Genomic DNA, 20,350 nt, shown 5'->3' with positions numbered 1-20,350 from the left:
AATTTTCATTTTTTTTTCTATGAATGTCATTAAATATTTAATTTGTCGGGTAAAAAAGCTTGAGAATTTAATACAAGGCTCCTAGTAAATTTTACAATGGTGGTTGAAAAAATTTAAAATTACAATTTTCTTTATAAACATTTCAAGTTTGAATTTTGACAAAATACGTAAAAATCATAAAAATATGCAAATTATTTTGTTAGAAGTTAAAATTTTTTTTTTTAAATTTAACATTTGAAAATTTAATACAATAGATTTCTCATAAGTTTGTCTACCTTAATCAAAAAAATAATCTCTACCGAAAGTCAAGTTAAATTTTTATGATTGTTTGAAGTTCAAATATTTACAACATTAAATATTCATTCGATTTTTCATGCACCTAACGATTTTCTTATTTTGTTTTAATTCAAAAAGGAATAATTGCAGATACATGATATTTTCACCCGTTTTGAGCTGTTTACGGACATTTTCGGTTTTCAATTTTTTTTAGTTTTTTTTTTTTCCTATAATTGTCAATAAATTAATTTTATTTGGTGGGTAAAAAAGAGTGAAAATTGAATTCAAAGCTCCTGATATATTGCAGTTACTATAGCAGTTGAAAAATGTTAAAAATACATATTATGCACATTTTTTTTATAAACTTCTAAAGTACCTATGTTATTATATTATACAAATGTGATAAAATGCAAATAATATTAATTTAATTTACCGGCTATCGTATTAATAATAATAATAATAATAATATAAATATAATATAAAATATCATAGGCTGACTTATAGTCTCCGCTCGTAACCTTTTTTCGTATACATTGATATTATATCATTGAATTTAAATTTAACACCATCCATTACAGTAGATTACTTGTAATCTACTGTTAAGTAGAGCGACACCCACTGACTTGCATTTTTTTACTTTTGACTCAAACCCCGTTACCAAATAGATAAAATTTACTATTAAAAACCACTATCAAAGTTGAAAGTTGAAGTTTTTTACTGCATCAGAAGGTAATGACAGATAAGAGAAAAACACACATTCATCATTGTAAAAAAATACATCCCTCAGAATCTAAAAACAAATTGTTGAGTTCCTATAATGACTGCTTTGATGTAAATTTGGATAAGAATCATTGAGTAGCAATTAATTAATATGTGTGATGGCAAGTTACATAAGGATTTTATTATCTTGTTTGTGGATTCGGTTCTTTGATCAATATTTGTCATTTGATATTGCTTTTGTGTAGGTACCTATCTGATTATTATGGCTATTGGCCAATTAACAAAGAAATAAATTGTGTTTATGGACATAACACGTTTTTATCTAAAAGCATACAATGCTTTTTTCCACTAAATTATATATTGACCGATTACAGTATATCTAGCCTAGGACTTTATAGCAATGATATGTTAATTTAGGTTGTAGGTACTATAGATACTATACCTACATAGGTAATTCTTATTATTGCTTAATTATTCTTCTTTCTTAACATAATATATAAAAATGATTTTGATTTTCTCTATAATCTATAATATACATTGATTACTTATGTTGATTTGAATGCTATTTTTTTAATTTTACCTAGATTCTATCTTTTATTGGTTTTAGACTTCGAGTATACTGTGTTTTTTTATAAAAATAACTATAGATTTTAAATTTTTAATATAATAAAATATACTTTACCGTTATCAATTTTCGAGTGGTAGAGTCCCGGACCACAGGGAAAATGTATTTAAAAGTTCAAAACAACTAAAACTTATGCACCTCCCCTTCCCCCCCAAAAAAAAATTGTGCCTAATTTATATACATACATGAATTATTTAATATTTCAATTTCAATTTAAAAAAATTATTGAAGGTCATGGAATCCTATGACACCGGACCGTCACTCATTCACGGGACACATTGTATAATGATTTCAACGCAAGGAACTTTCTTGTTTTTTTCTATTTTAAATAGTTGTGTCTCTCATCTTGCCGAATTATGTTTTTACTAATTATTTTCATTAATTAACAAACACATATTTACTGTAAAATTGAATGCGTACAAGTTATTTTATTTATAAATGTTTTATTTTATTTTTAAGTACCTATAGGTATTTATAGAATTTTAATTGAATATTTGCATAAATAAATACATAATATTATACACTGTACAGCTTTAAATATTTTTGTTATGCATGTTGGTATAATTATATTTGCATATTAATATGCATACTGTATAGTCAATACGCCTTAATGCTACATTTTTACATGATTTTCAATGCATTAATAGTCCCTTGGCTCGCCCTAAATATTCATCACATACCATATGGGTAGCGTGTATAACTAAATATCGTATAAATGTATCATAGGAGGATATCTATCAACATTTCAGTGGTGGGAGGGGGGTGTGCCAACATTTTTAACAGCAAAGTGAACCTTGGGAGCGTCAATAACACACAACTAATAAGCTGTCTGATTTTTTCTATGGTGGGGAAGGTAATGGAATATTTAGGGGGATCCCCCCAAAAAATCACGCTTATGTAAATTATTTACACTTCGATCACAGTTGTAGTTTCCTAGTATAGTCTATAGATCGATTTATCGCGTCCCATATTGCCATTTCTTTTTCGGTGAAACAAAATAATATACACAATTATAGTATACTATATATAGTATTATAATCAATATGAGCTATACGTCGGTCGCATATCCGAACAGTGGCGCCAATAGGACCTATACTATAGGTACTCGAATATAAATGTTTCGAAGCCAAAAGATGTTTACCATCACCACATATTAGTATATTAATATTATTAGGTAGGTACCTACATAGGAAAGTGGAAAAATACACCGAAATTATCGTTTCGGTTCGTGTACATATTATTATTATTAAGTATATAGGTTCGGCGCCACTTTTGCGACATTATAAGCTGACGCAAGTGGGCGGGGGGAGGGTCATGGGTTTGAAATGGTAGGTCGCCGTAGGTATATACTGTCTGATGCATACAGCCGTGTACATAATAATTGGTACCTATTGCCATAGAGCGTCGGTTATTAAATTAATACGAGTATGGGGACACGCGTATAGGAGGTATGCATTGCGTTTAGTTGTCGGTAAAAAAAATTGCGTTTATGTATAGGTAGTACCATTATAGAAATATTATTTGCTGTACATTTTTATGGTAGGTAAACATACCAGCTATATATTATATATCTGTATATACGTACCTATAGGTATATATATATAAACCAGGAAACTAAACACACGGCAATTAAAACGTCGTATAGAACTGCTGCTGCACTGCGTCACTGCAATATTCAATTACTATATTATATACTATAATATGTACCTATAGAAAAACGGTGTATTTATTTAATGAGATCGGCGATAGTCAGTACTGAACTGCAGCTGTAGCAGAGTTCCACAAAGTACATAGGTAGGTAACCTATAATATATAATATGACGTTTAGGACGTGTAAATATATAATAATAATAATATATATGCATTATATTATATTATCCATATAATATTATTGCCGATATATTAAAATATATTGTATTGAGCCACAGCTTACAGAGGCACGTCTACAATATACGCGAAGATAGGTATGTGTATATAATATTATATAAAAAAACTATATTTTGTTGAAAAAAAAGTTATTTGAATCATTTTTATTTAATCACAATCACACATTCAATATTATAGGCATACAAAAAAAAATCATAATAATTAGAATTATGTTAGTGATGTTTCACGACAAAACACTTTAGTACATTGCCATCTTAGCCCAACCGAGTGAATATATTAACCATAAACAAATTAGGTAATAACTAAGTTATCATAAAATCTTAACAGACTCTCTTCGTTATAAGAGGAAACACTGCAAATTTCTTAACGTTAATGCACCTTAAACTATTTATATAAATTCACCTCAACGGTATACACTAAAATTAAATTAAAACAATACAGTTTTGTAGATCAACAAATACAACTAGGAGTATTCAATGTATCGTAATCGTATATTATAATATGTGCGTTTCTTATATAAGTATATGGGATCTCTCTATAATATTATGGTCAGTGTTCTAAAACACAAACATTTGTTTCAATATTTTGAGGTCGGTAAAAGAGAGTATAAGGGCCGAGCAACATTTCTTAACTACATGAGAATTTGTATATATATAAATATATTATATACGCATGCGCATAAATTATATAATTTGTTATACATTAATATAATTTTATCATTACAATTATACAAATACAATATAAAAATAATATAACGGCATATTATTAATGTCGCATATACTTTATGACCATACGCAATACTTCAATGGGAAATCGATAAATACAAGATTTAGATAATAATATAAAACGAAAGGAAAAAAATACAATTAATGAAAAATAATATATAAAATGATAGTAATTGGATTGCTCGGCTTCTAGCTAAACCTCTTCAAAATATTAAACCCGAGGATTTTTCTTTTGAGGAGAGGGGCAAGTTACCGCACAATATACACACATAAATATGTAATAATAATAATAAAAATAATAATAATAATAATAAAAATAATAATAATAATAATAATAATAATAATAATAATAATAATAATGATGGTTTAATATATAAACTATAAACCATTATAATATTACATTATGCACACGGAAGACAATAAAAAATAGCGTTTATAAATGCAGAGCGATAGCACGTCAACAATTACATTATGGAAGATTATTGTTATTTAATATTATATTATTTAAATTTACGTTCGTGCAATTTCGAAATTCAAACAGTTAAGTGTTGTACGTATAGTTCTTTTCGAGAGAATAAAATATTTACGAATATTATATAGTATAACACATATTATGTATAAGGAACTTTTCTGTGATAAATAAGTCTATAACAAAAGATATGTTATATAGGGGGGAGGGGAGAAACAATTGTGATAAATTCATAAAATAGAGAATAATATTATTATATTCGTTCGTTTCGTGATTCTGGAAATACAAAGAACTTGATCGACTAGCGTCTCTACACAATATGTCCTTTTAGTTAGTAATATAGCTTATCATTTCACACCACCAACACCGTGCTAAATGTGAACATGTCAACATTTTTTTCTGTTTGTAGACATTTCACAACACCATGGTAAACGTGTTTTTGGTTATACTTCATGTTCAGGCCGATTTATATAGCATTATAAATATAATGATATTTGTGCATAATATCTTAATAAATAAAATGGGAGGGACAGGAGGGGGTCACAAACATAATATACATTCAGGGTGAATATGCCAAACTACGTTATAAATACATAAGTTTGAGGTATATATTATTTTCAATTTTTCAATTTTTTCGTATGTTTATTGAGTAATTTACATTTTATAGAGGGGTGTGTTTGAGAGAGAGAGGAGGAATTGTAGGATGTACATTGAACATACATCTTAATTCGTGTACGATAAAGGGTTGTCATAAGCCGGTTGATGTGTACGTGAGTGTCTGTTTACACCGCGTATGTGGTAAAATGCATACAATATGTTAACGGTAAACTGCTGATTCGAGTTAAGAGAAATAAATAGAAGAAGAGCATGATGGGACCGTGCGGGAGGAGAAATGCAGGATTCGTGGAGGCGATGATGGCGGGATTGGTTAGGGAGGGGGGATGGCGGGGTGTCAAGGGTGTGGGTGGGTGGAGACCTAATGTAGGCCGAGAAATTCCGTAATACTATTTTGAATCCACTGGGAAAACGCTTGTCGTTTGGCCGACGCTCCCGTTTTCTCTAGGCCCAACGCGCAGTCGGCCAAATAATCTTCGTTGCGCACGCAGAAGTAGCTCTTGATCGGACTGCGGCACATCGGGCACGTCTCCAGCTTGCCGAAGCACGATGCGCATATGCACGTGTGGCGGCACGGCAACAGGGCTCTGGACAGCGGGTAGTATTGGCACACGACGCACAACTGTTCCTGGCTGGTGTTCAAGCTGCCACCGCCGTTGTCCAGAACGACAGCCCTCTGTGACGCGTCGTCGCTGCAGGCATCGTCTTGGTAACTGAGAGCGTTGCCGGTGGCCAAATAAAGTTGCTGTGGGGACAAAAAAAAAAAAACACCACACGCACACGCGTTATTACATAATGGCATTATAATAATATAATATGTGAAACTCAAATCACCAATAAAATACCAAGCACCTATAGGTTAGGTTAATATAAATATTTATAGAAATAAAAAACGAGTTTATATGGAGAAAAGAAAGGAATAAATGTAATGTGTAGCGTGTAATAAATATAATAATATGGTGTACATTTCTGTTGGGTTGGCACTGATCGGTCGAAATGTTATTGTCGTTTAGTTGAATTTATATATAGTAAATATAGGTGCTATGCATAATATTGTACAATGTTATGTAACTTGCGTATATATTATGGTTATACACTTATACCATATTATCATGTACACCGTAGACCTATATATACTGTATAAGTATTGATCTATTATATTTTTTCAACGGCTTTTGGTCTGGATATTAAATCAACAACTAAACAAGTAAGCATTGACAAACAATAACACTGTCATTAAAATTAATATTTTTTTTTTGTTATTTATAGTTTAAATTGTACACTGTAAATATTGTATAGTAGGAAATGTGACTATTTTTTTCCCACTAATTATATTTCTAAAATTAAGTTCTTTTATGTATAACATTATTGAGCAATTATTTTTCTTTTGAAAATTGTTTTTCATTACCACACAAACACGCCCCAATAATGCACAAAACGGCATGATACCGGACAAATACATTATAATATCTCATAGCCTTATTAACTCATCCAAAAATGGCACGATACCACACACATTCATCAAATTTCGTAGCTTGTATAGTGTATGTGTAAATTTAATTTACTACACAATACACATATAAATTAATAGAGACTAACTGTTTTGTTAAAATTATAATAAATATTTTTTCAAATTAAAGTTAGTAAAATGTTATAATTAAATAGTGTTAAGATTTTACTTTTTTTAAAACAGGTCCTACATATTATATAGAGATTTCATGTAAACAATTGAAAGTCATCAATTAGGCATAAAATATTGGCGTTTTATATTGTGGTATGTTATTGATAAGCTGATCGTAATTGTGCAAATAACCGATAGAAAAATTAATTTTTTTCAGTCAATATTATTTCTGGCAATTCCATGTATTTGAATATTTGATATGCATTATATTTGGACCGCGTATGTAAATGGTGGCTATCGGTATGATATCAGAGTTTGTGTACCGTATTGTCCAATGCGTTTCTTGATCATTTGTGTGGTAATGGGTGACGCCCCTTAAAATGTGTAGCTCACAGTGTAAGTAACCCATCTAAAATAACTAGCGACCCAAATGATAACAAAAACGTTGCTGTCTACAGACAACTCATAATTCATATTGATCGTGCTGAATATTAAACAGATCGTGGCGCGGCATTGCAGGACGATGACGTGGACGTGAAATATAATCGAGTGTCAACCCAGCCAATACTTTTATAGTTAATACTTAATAGTAACCACGGAATACAATATAATGGACTGGTAACAACGGTTTTCAGTGGGCCTCAATAACGGAGTGGAAGAAGCAAGCGTGGGCGCTCTTGAAGGAAATTATATCTAATGCATATAGATGATAATAATATACGCTAAATGGTAGATAATGCACGGCTGCAGTGTAGGTTAGCCACAATTACGGCACGTAACTTATACATAGTGGCGTCATTTCACGTCGTTCTGTGGCCCACAAACTGCAGTGTGATGAAAATACCTTAAGTATCGATAATATTATATTGATACCAAAAACAACCACATTGTTCGTTAAATACAGTGTTTGTTTTACATGCGTAATTATGCGGTTGTTAATCGTATCTATTTAATAAGAGGGATTCAATTAATTAGGGGATAAAAATGCACTGCACCGTCTGCACCTCTCTGATCCTACAAATGGAGCCACAGCCACCAATGCTTACATACACCACGTGTGCGTTTTAACGCGATGCGTATATAATATAATGTACTAAATAGGTACTAACTACCAAAGTACTAACCTTTAATGATGACAATTGTCCGTTTGCTTGTTTCAGGTACTGCGCCAAAATGTTTGTAGGCAACGTGCACACGTTATCCCGGATATGTACTACATTCACCAATGCCACCTACGAACCCACAACAAATAATTACACATACCAATTTATGATAATTAACTTGCCTATATTATATTATAATGTACACATCGAGAATAATAGTAGGTACCTACTGTAGTTTTACTGCTGATTATGTTACATTATATTGTAGCCACATTTATAATAACAGCCTAGTCTCGATAACTTGTATCTCAAGGGGAATAAAAATAAATTTTACTTAATCGACTCATGTATTTTTTGAGTTTTATACCTACCAAAATACATGCTCCTTAAAAACACTTCAAGGATAAGAAAATAATATCATATGTACTCACCGTCTCGTCTGGATGTAAAGTGGAATTTTCGGGAGTGTCGCGTATAAGGAATATAACCAAAGGGTAGCAATGTCGAGGGGGAGTTCCCAAATCCAATTTTCCCTCAGGCATAAACATCTGAATGGTTTTTTCGGTATGGCTTGTTTCGCTAAACATTAAAACAGTTAAGGATATTTTCAACTAATTTAATTTCAACTGACAGAATATAAGCAGGTTTATATTCAAAAAATTGAAAAGCCGCTAAATCGGTCAAGTATATAATATATCAGTGCCTAGATAAATATTGGCGTTAATTAAAGGATACTGCAAAGTTAATCCACAATGTTGGTAATGTCCACGGAGTAATGAATCATCCTTGACGGCTGTCTGAAATGAGCTCCATGCCTTCCACAGGAAATGATGAAGTTCCCGGATAGAAACGCCCCAAAATGCTTGCAATGTATATGGTACTTGGCTTGAGATCGTGCATCGAAGATCTATAAAAAAAAATGTAAATAAGATGATTACGAAAAGTTATTTATTTAAAACTGTATAAATTAGATATATAGTAGCTATAATCATAAATTATAGTTGATTATCATTCAAAACGTTTGGATAATATTTTGCTGTACAAGGAATTAATGTTTTAAAAGATACCCTTACGATAACATGTATACAGATACTTTTAAAAATTATTCCAACTTTTCAAATACGTTATAGTCACCCGTCATCAGTATTTAATCATATATCAGGTATACCTATTGATGCAATAATAACTTCACGACAATGGTCTCAAGGGCATGTTTGTTGGGACTATTATTAATGGCGTGCACAATACAATAACCTCGAACTAGTATATTAACTAGAGTAAGAACACACAAATTTGAATATAAACTAAGCATTTCATATTTTTTTAAATGAAAAAAAAACTAGTCGAACAGTAACCTTTAAAATAAAATAATCTTTTAGTAACGTTCATTTAAAGTTTTTTGTATAAAAATGTTATAAGATTATGAATAAATCTAGGAAATTATTATGTTTGATATTTTAATAGGTTTATGCATATTGCATAGCCTTCATAACATACAAATATGTTTGATAAATATAAAAAACAATAGGTACCTACAATCAATATTTATCATAAAAGCCGAATAATTTAACTTATAAACTATTTGCATTCACGGAACACATTATATTCATTATTCATATATATAGAGGTATGTATATATAGATATATAGATATAGGTATATAGATACACTATAGGTACATCATTTCAAGCCAATCCCTAAATAAATTGAAGAACACATTAAAGTATTTAATAAATATTTTTATTCAAATATAATTATGACAACAACAATAACGATATGGGTAGGTTATTTTTAAGATGTATATCTCACAACAATAATTTTACAATAACAGAAAATTAATGTACAATTTATTTGGCAATTTGTGAGTATATGATGTTATTGTATAAGGGAGGCATACTAAATACTTAGTATTAAAAGTTTGTTTGGTGTTAATGTCGTACGATCGACCATTTAAAATTAACATCTAGTGAAGGATTATAATAACAGCGATGCCAAGAATAACAACTTAAATAGCGATTATAATTTAGCAAAAATAATTTATCACATCGGATATAAGATCTTAAAATCGATTACATTTTATTCTCGTTGAAAGGTTTGGACTTGTGTTCGGCACTCGTCCAGTTGTATTTTTACTACCGGAATACCATTAGGTAAGATCAACGAACGAAAAACATGTCACACTATTATTATTATTGGTGTTCACACTGTCTTCAAATTATATGACACTACGTTCTTATGAGAAATTTGATATTATTGAATGTTTTGAACGATTTCGTCGTACGCTGATGTTTATAAGTACGATTAATAACTTATTTGAATCATAATGGGGACATAAAATATAATATATATATATATCTCATAAAATTAAGACTATTAACATATGTTATGTCACCTACATAGCTATATGTAGCACTGCTTTGTATTTTGACAAGTGTTTGAATCTCAGTCAAAACTTATTGATGAATATTTTTAGAAACTTCTCTTAATACTTTTCAACAGAAAATTGTCTAATGGATTTTATACAATGTCTAACCTAACCTGTGAAAACTAAGAATGTAAATGTGTATGTCAATCAAATAACTTATTTCTGAAAACGGAAACACAAGCTCCAAGTCAAATCATCTATACATTTAATACACAAATGTATATTATACCATCGTAAATTTATAAATTCGACATAAAATAAAAAAAAATATGGCTTTCAAAAAAAGTATTGCAATACCATTGCATAACAAAATGTAAGATTTAATAAAAAATAATATAATATAAATTAAATAAATGAATTCGCGAATTATAGCACGTAAAAAAAGAGAGAAATCGGCATGTTATGTATGAAAATTTGCTTTAATATGCGACATTAATAATTATTAAAAAATGCTTAAATTTTGGAAAATACGTTTTATTTAGTTTGTTAAAATATAACAAAATATTCAGACATAAGCTAAGTCTAAGTTTGTATTTAATAGGTAATAAATTATGGTAAAATCTATTCACAAAATGTACTTTTGAGATAGATTGCAATAAGCTCTATAAAAATAGTAATTTTTTTTCCAAAATTAATTTTCATGTGATATTAAGTATTTTAATTAACGCTTTTCATTGTTACATTACGTACTTAGACATTTGAATAATGCCTTGAATTTAAATTCATAAATTCAATATAAAAACGAAGCTATCGTTATTCATTATCAAAACATTGAACGTATAACAAATGAAATAAAATTGGATACATTATAATATAGATAGTTATAATTTATAATATACTTAATGGTTTTTTTAAGCCAATAGTATTTTAGCCAAACTACTTGTTTTAAGAAAGAACATGGATGGTGTCGATCATCTAACATTAAGTTGCAATAGTTTTATTATTTAGCTATTATTTTTAACAAATTGTTAAAGTATTTATTTATTTTTTATCAAAGAACTCAATAAGTATTTGAAAATTTTTTCAAAGTATGACTATTATTTGTTATTTAAATAAGTAGTCTGGCCAAAAAATTCAAGCCTCGAGGTCACGATGAGTTTTAAGCAAGTATATTATTTGTATAACTTGTTCATTAGTATTCTTTATTTATTATTTATAATTTTACCAGGAAAAACAAATCTTCCGAGGTTATAATACTTACATATATTACATAACACTACTATTTTATCAAAATACTTATATTTGTTTAACTATAACTAGAATATTTTATTTACTTAACATAAAATAAATTAGAAAGTATTCACTTTCAAGCCCTTACATAAAAAATACATGATTTAATGAAGTTTTAAAAAGACAAATTCTCCCAAATATGTATGTACCTAATTATATAACTTAACAAATTTACTTCGACAAACCCAAATATTGATAAATAATTTACAATTTATATTTAGAGCAATATTATTTTAATAAAATTGACGTAATAAGAGGTCGGCGTATCTTTTTATTTAAGTATTTTTAAAAATACTCACAATATGGTCTTTATTTTACAAATTAATTAACTAATACTAAACATTGGTATTTAATTAATGTGTGTCTTTCAGTCAATTATTTTTAAAAGTAGATAAGTAATATTAATAGTTAAAATGAATCAAAACTAATTTAAAATGTCGGTAGTTATTATACTCAAAGTATGGTATTATTTACAAATCTAATTACCATTATAACGAACTAAAAGTTGAATTCAACTTAAAAATAAATAAATTAGATATAAGTATTGTGATGGTAACAAGATAGTGGCAAAGCTAACAATATAGCGTGGAGTTCATAAGTTACCAAAAATTCGTTTCAAGAACTCAAATTCCCAGTCATAAAACAAAACTGAAATAATATCTATAAAACCTAGGTAGTTAATTTGATTCAATTAATTATACCTAAAAGTAATAAGTTGGTTTTCTCTAGATCACCTGAACTTGGTATATCTACCAATTTCAATAATTATGACACCATCAAGTGCAAATATTAAAAAAGATTCTCAAGCCTTCAAAAAAATCCCTACAAGAAACCGGATGATAGATATAAAATTATCAGAAAGTTGCAATTCTTTATAGAAAATAATATACATTTAGGATACGATTTAACAAATTAATAAGTTTAACTGCATATTATAATGTAACTTGAACAACTGCTTTCAACTGATATCAAGATCAAATTTTAGAAAAAGATCTTCGTCGTGCACAACTAGAGCTCATCCTAATTCAGAATATACCAAGTTTATCCCTGTACGTTGTGTACGTTTATCCGTTGTTGAGAAATTGCGTAGACAAACAATGTTCAAAATTAAATAAAAACCTTAAAAAAATATGGAGAAATGTAAATTAAATAATATTACTTTTTGTATCATTTTTAGATTTTGTAGTTGTTGGAAAGTTAAATCTAAAAATGATCTAAAAAGTATAATGAGTAATAATAGTAAGTATAATTTAATCCAAATAATATATTTAGATATCTATTATATTATAATAAAACAATAATATCGATAAATATCTTATTTAAAGAATTATTAATGTTTCAAGTACCTACTTTTAACTAATATATAGTACCTACCTACAAAAATTATATTATTATTTATTTTATTGGTGTTTATTTATTAAACCATCATAAAGATTGTGTCGAAGCTTTTCATTACCTTATTTTGTTTTGATGACATTATTAATTATATAATATTTATTTTTTACTATATTCATTTTAAACTTTCCGAAATAAGTTGTGTTTTTTTTATTAAATCGCGTGATAAAAAATAAATACATGCGTGTTATATCATAATTATATATCTATAAGTTAAAATTAAAATTCTTTGAGTTGGAAGTAATATGCATTCTATATAATATATTGGTATATACATTGACTACATCGTATTATTATGCAATTTGCGTATGATCGGCTCTCGTGTGAAATTATTTTTGAAGGAAAAAGTATAAAATTGTATTCAATTTCCGGTTGTCATTAATCAATCTACGTCCGAGGCTTAAAAGATTTTCCCAACGGCTCAAGTTTTATCACAGTAATGATTAATGGGAATACTCAGGACATTTTAAAACTATGCATACGTAAATTGAAGATTAGAATCGTTAGAATAACGAATTTCCCTAGCGACTACATTATATCATACCACGGTAAATTCTGCTATAGTTTGTCATTAAACTCCTATTTGTGAGGTCTAAGATATGAGCATATTACTATATAGGAGTACTTTTATACTAAAAGACCATTATGTGTAATATTCTACAAGAACAATCAATTTTTTAATTAAATTTAAATTTCCTATTATTTCATGATTATTCAGGTATTCATTCTGAATAAATACCAAATGTTTTAATAGAAGTTATCGAGGAAAAACTCTAAATATACACTATTGCACACGTTTTAATATTCCTCACCAAAGAAACGAGACAAAGTAAATTGTATTTCCATATTTTTTAATCCATTATAAAGAGTGTCGGTCGACGTCAAACCTTGGTCTTGAGGCTTGAATTACAAGTGCAATTTATTATTGTTCACCACATTATAACATATATATTTTACTTAATACCCACCTGTTTAATGTAATCACGCATAATTTGATAGGTTTTTACTCGGGTTTTCATGTGACTAAAAATAACAAGTTTTACCTATCACATTCATGCGCGATCAAAACAATCAGATACTAAACTGTTTCTTTCTTTAACAGCTTAATGCGAAGCAAAGGGTCATTATAAGAACTTACAGAAATGGGTATACAACTAATTTCGAAAGAATATAAATATTTTTTTAATTTATAGAAGACCACATTCTACAGCGTTACATTCTACTGCTGTATTATAAGTACAGGAAAAGTACAGTAATTTCATAATACTATTATTAGAATAACAATTGTCTTGATGACACAACAAAATTCATTATAAGGACTTGAGGTTAACAATTAAAATAACATAAACGTGCTGTTTCTGTAATAGCATTTATACCACACATGACTCACATACCTTTGGTCAAAGGTAAATTTAAAATATAATTACATTTTCCGGAAGGGATTGAAAACGTTTCCTGAGATCTGGTTTTGAATACGTAATTAGAAAGTAGACCTTCTTCAAACAGATTTAAACCAACAACTAAACTTTTTACTAAAAAGTCGGTTAAAATAAAGATTTTAAATTTAAATATAGGAAAATAGGGTTCATGTTGCTTTCTAAAATAAAAAATTTAATTGATTTTGTCGATTATACGAAGTAGGATTATTATTTATATAAGTGTGTCTTTTTAAGGGGTACTGCTAACAGGCACCTGGACTTTTCAGCCTTGCCGAGTTATAACTTTAAATGATTTGCTCAATACATTACTATTCAGTACTTACAAATTATGTATAGATTATACATTTTTAATAAAGTGTGTCTCAACACAAAAATTACAACTGGGTTGGACGCACCAAAACAAAAATGATGTTCGTATATTTCACTATATGACATGGGTAAAATATATTATGTTTTTACTTAATTAACACAAAATAAATAAATACTAATAATTTCTTACAAACATTCTAGTTCACTTAAAGATTAATTCTAAGCATAAATTCTAGCTTAATTCTAATACCTGTATTTCAAATAATTTTTTCATACATTAATATTCTTATAAAATTCTAAAATAAATCATGTGGAATTTTTCAACTTTACCTCCATTGCCAATTTGAAAACAAACACGAAATCGCCTTTATTTTAATTGTTAAAAATAAACTATGGTACTGAGGTACTATTATAATACAGCACGCCATCAGGCATAAACCAATCAACTCGGGTTAATAGTTTGTACATACAACACCAACCAACCCACAGTAATCTGATTAGACAACTAAAACCGGTTGAAAAAAAATCAAATATTCAAGTTTAAATCCTGGTCTCTGAACGAAATTGTATAATATTACAATACACGCCTTCAATCCATTACCGCTATATTATAGATGCATCGTGTACGTTTATTATTTTCTTTGTTACTTGCAATGGATTACAAGGATGCTAAATTGTTTTACTACCAACAGTTATCGCTTTCGACAGATATTTTTTTAAGGACATTTTACGTTGTCACAAAAAAATGTAACATTTCGGTTGTATTGTACATGCAAGGTCATTATGAGACGTTTTTCTATGCGGAATTTTTCAAATGCGTTTAAGGAATTAGTTATCATATTTTTCATTGAACAACTGTTCAAATTTTTTTCACACTATTGATGGTGTGGCCACAAAAAACTTTTAATCAAATAAAAAACCCGAATAATGAGAATGGGTGAGACCAGTTGCCAGCTGTTTTTTTATTTGAAATTTGAAAACAATAATTTATAATATTGCACTTGATAAAATTTAGGCACTAGAGTGAAGGTTAGGTTAAGTCCATATTTTACTCTAAGAACGCTGAACGGTCAACATTTTATTAAAATTTAGGGTAGCTTAGTCAATTGTATTTATTTAATTAACTCGTGAGTATATATTTTGAAAAATTACTTAACAGAATTTAAGGTAAAAATGAAATTAATTAAACTTAATTCTAGTAATTTTAAATCATCTGGTTTCAATTTCAAATCAATTGATAAATTAGGTATACTTATATGAATCTATGCGTGAGAAAGTGTTTTATGAAATATGAAAACGACTATGCTAACCATATATCCTATAACAGTCCATCCTTGTTCAGAGTCTAAAAATAATTTTATGATTTTTAAAGTAACTACAACAAAAAACATTCATAAAAAAAAATAGAGTAATAATCTAATAAATTGGCAGACATTTTTTCTCCAAATATTTTAATTAACATATAATATAAATCGAGTTCACAAATGGGATTCCGCCAAAATTATAATCGTTATTTATTTTAATCAAATTTCAAAGCGTAAACAACATTAGTTTATTTTTGAAAACAAGTATAGTATTCATAATGAAATGAAAAATAAGTACTTGATAGGGATAACGTAAAAAAATATTTCATAAATAACTATGTTTTACCTAGTCGTTTTTAAGTACATGAAAAAAATAATGTATAATCAATGTAAATATATTCCTATAAAATTATGTTCAGTGAAAAAAAAAACTGTTTTTCAAATAAAACATTAAGTAAATGCATTATAAAAGGAACAACATAATCAAGAATCGATGTTCAATCCAAAGATTTATTCTGAGTAGTCTGTATAATAATAATATTAATAATAATAATGATATTATGCTCGGATTATTAAGTTTTTATTTTGCACGACTGAACAGTGATAATATATTACGTAGGTAATACGCCAATATAGGTAAAATATTTTACACATGCGAATAAATAAATAAATACAAACATAGGTATGTACCTATATAATAATAATAATAGTATGTGTGCCCATTGTCCCGTTGGAAAACCCCTTCTCATTGGTAATATTATAGTCTCAGTTTTACACGGTGTTCACAATCGTTTCGAAATGCTGTGGGTGAAGCCAACACCGTCGATATAATAATATTAATAGAACACACACACTCTCACACCTCTCGCGTCTTATGGAAAAGTCACACATGATCCTCCGTTGAACTGTACCACATAAATTATACACGCATGTGACAGAGACGTGTTCTTTGCGGTGGCAAGTAATCTAAATAGCACACCTATATTATATTTTAGGCAGGTACACAAAACGTAACACAATTTCTAAGAACCTATACGTATACGAATATATCGTGCACACGTACGAATAGGGAAAAATTCTCGAAGGTTCTATTCGGCCTCCGACTACAAAGTATAAATTAGAAGAGACGACTGGAGGGATGTTAACATGTACCTACGCACGCACGGATATAATAACATATATTTATACTTGGTAAAAACATATGCGTGATCCAAGCCAAAGACATATAAAATAAAACAAAGCAAAGAATTGCGAACTGGTTTTTAGTCTTGGCACATGCAAAACGTAATTTTGATAAATATAATTAAAATATATTCGTACGAATCCGAAAATCTCAAAAAACACAACCTAGGTACTTAAAGTTATTTTATTTTTCAAATGTTGCACGGTTTTGCATTTTTAAATTTAGGTGGGAGTTAAACTTTATCACTTGAACACTTTATTATCTCATGCCATATTATAAAATATAATATATATAGGTATATTATATTATATTATATTATATATGTAGTACCCAAAGGTACTATTTAGATACATAATATTATTGTTTATTTCATGCCGCTTAATAACCTTGAAAGAGAACCATACTGTAAATATAAGTAATTATAACCTGGGACGTGTGGTCATGATGTAACCTTCAGAGTCATCGAGCCAACCCCACCTACTCGACTTACCAAAGTCCGCCGTCTTGTGGCCAAGTAGATATAATATTAACAAGTACGTTATTATGATTGAAGCGGGTTAACATAATTATTAGAAAATTACATTTGTTTTACTACCTGTATTATTAATTACATCATTTGAAATTAATTCGTTGAATTAATAGTAAATATTTTAATCATTGCTCTATATCCGAACTTTTAAAAACAAACCCACTGATTAAATACTTACCATATACAGTGGCGGATTGTGCCACCGGGAGGCCGGGAAGTTTCCCGGTGGGCCGGAGCCCGGTCATGACTATACGGGCCTATCATCCTAAAACTGATTTTTATAATTTATTTTATACTTAAATTTGTTCTTTTTTATTTTTAAAAATATTAATTTTTGATAAAAATATTATTTGCATTATTATCTATGAGTAAACACTAATAAGATAACTCTAGTTAATTTCACGGTTATTTATTTATTCATGGTATTATCTTGGTAGCTTTATAATACTGAAATACAACCGGCCAAAGCAGAGCAATGCAGACAGATCTCGGAACTATTTTCAATCACACTAATTCATAAAGTGAATACCTTTAGTTAAAGAAGTAATATTGTAATACCTAATTTATAATATTATGTTTTATTTTTTCGTTCAATAAAAAATGCTAAACCATTGCATATATATTAAACTAGGTCTACCCAGGCTACCTAATAATTTCTAAATACAAATAAGTTCTAAATTATTTTAACTATTATAAAGTGATGAATGTGATACCTACTACGTTTTATAATGTTGATGTTAATGATGACAAAAATATTGCTATGGTTGAAGATGTTGAAAAAAATAATTTGTTAGATATTTCTTTTAATTATTTTCAAAAACCTATACCATCTGGTATCAATGATTATTATTTTTTAATTTTACTACATTTCCACTAAATTGTTTGCATTAATGGTGTTTTAGGCCGGTGAAATGAAATTCTCCCGGCCGGTTAAAATTCAGAATCCGCCACTGACCATATATACTTATAATAATTGTATAATAAAATCAATTTATAAAAATATTCAACCTCGTATTTAAGTAATTGTACATAAATAAATTAAAATAAAAAACACATTTTCACAGTTATTATAGGTGATATGATAATTGATAGCGGCAATTTATTTAAATAAATCGATGATAATTATTAACAATACAAACATTAAACCAATTATAATTCTATGAAAGTAACCAATCAAAGATTTTTCTATAAAAAATAAAATACACACGTTACAAATTACTCTATGTATTTTGGTGTAGTATGATGGACACGGATAGATAGACTTTATTAAACAGAGAACTAACTTCAAACCTATACTTACAATATTGTGTACTAGACTGACGCCCTTCAAATTTTGAGTATTGACTCTATATCAGAATTGTTCCGGTGAGTGAATGTCACGCACACAATGACCGTTAATAATTTCAATGTCAATTAATTTCCCTAAGAAAATGCACCTACTCTTCATTTTAAAAATCTCACCAATAAATAAAAAGATCGTGGGCAGATTTTTTAAATAATGCAAATTACTAATGTACTAGGCTTCAAAATATATTCTACTATAAGCTATTATATATAAACTATTATCAAATGTATTTGCTATTTCATTATTCTGATGATATTGAAAGGTTTGATGAACAAAAATAACATTTTATCTATCAGTATGTATTGAAATAGTCTTCGAAATCGTTTCGCTGTAAATGGCTAAATTATTTTATATTTTCTTGAAAATATTAAAGATTTATAAGTATCATCTATGTACCTCTTTAAGGTACAAATTTTGCAAAATCAATTGAGAGCAGTGTACCACCGTCACACCAACTGGGTGGATTTCAGATATCGACCACTTCCCCTTTGAAGCATTGTACTTTGTTAAAAAATAATTACCAACCTAGGTAATAAATAATAATTTATATTATGATATTTAAAAGTATGTACCTAAATAAAAAAAATGAAATGGGAGTACTTATAAGTACATTTCTTGATTGAAAAAATCACCCTTCCCCTCCCCACCAGAAAAAGATCTTGTTGTGTAATTAATAATGGGTCTTTGTAAAATTGTTTGTGTATTCTATTTACCAAAAAACTTTCACCAATGCATGAAGCTATAATATGTAGGTATCCCTATAAAATATTATGTTTAAAGGACAAAAAATTTCTAACTCTCAAAATATTTATACATACATCCAGTCTCCTCATTATTTATATAATATCAATAATTTATTAGTCTAATAAATAATATTAAATCAATATATAAATCATAAATGATCGAAATAATAAAGTAATTTAATACCTATATTATGATATAAAGGAAAAATTAATGATTTTAATTTAACTATTATTTATGTAGATAAAAAAAATTGTCAGTATTATAAGGGGATTGGTGGCGGTGATTTCCTGTCTTTGTCTAACACACGCGCAACATAAGAATTTAGACGTATTTTTTGTTCAACGTACCGATTGATATAGTGAAGCGATAAACAGATTTGAATTTGTCGTCAAGTCTACTTGAGATCG

General features: G+C 28.5%; 1 protein-coding gene across 3 annotated transcripts in view; it reads right to left on the bottom strand.

The window, feature by feature from the left end:
• Nucleotides 1-3,635: 3,635 nt before the first annotated feature.
• Nucleotides 3,636-20,350, bottom strand: part of LOC100160344 (cell growth regulator with RING finger domain protein 1) — a 57,195-nt gene continuing 40,480 nt past the window's right edge. For all 3 annotated transcript variants that reach the window (XM_029488235.1, XM_001945063.5, XM_029488230.1), the window contains exons 3-6: nucleotides 8,777-8,948; nucleotides 8,473-8,620; nucleotides 8,063-8,170; nucleotides 3,636-6,062 (exon numbers count right to left, since the gene is read on the bottom strand). In XM_029488235.1, coding sequence (XP_029344095.1) covers nucleotides 5,679-6,062; nucleotides 8,063-8,170; nucleotides 8,473-8,620; nucleotides 8,777-8,948 — 812 coding nt within the window. In that variant the 3' untranslated portion in view covers nucleotides 3,636-5,678. The remainder of the gene's footprint in view (nucleotides 6,063-8,062; nucleotides 8,171-8,472; nucleotides 8,621-8,776; nucleotides 8,949-20,350) is intronic.

The sequence above is a fragment of the Acyrthosiphon pisum genome, chromosome X (genome assembly GCF_005508785.2).
Source record: "Acyrthosiphon pisum isolate AL4f chromosome X, pea_aphid_22Mar2018_4r6ur, whole genome shotgun sequence".
In the NCBI taxonomy this organism is placed as follows: Eukaryota; Metazoa; Arthropoda; class Insecta; order Hemiptera; family Aphididae; genus Acyrthosiphon; species Acyrthosiphon pisum.
Note: the sequence above shows the minus strand (reverse complement) of the source record. Positions and strands in the feature narration are given on the sequence as shown.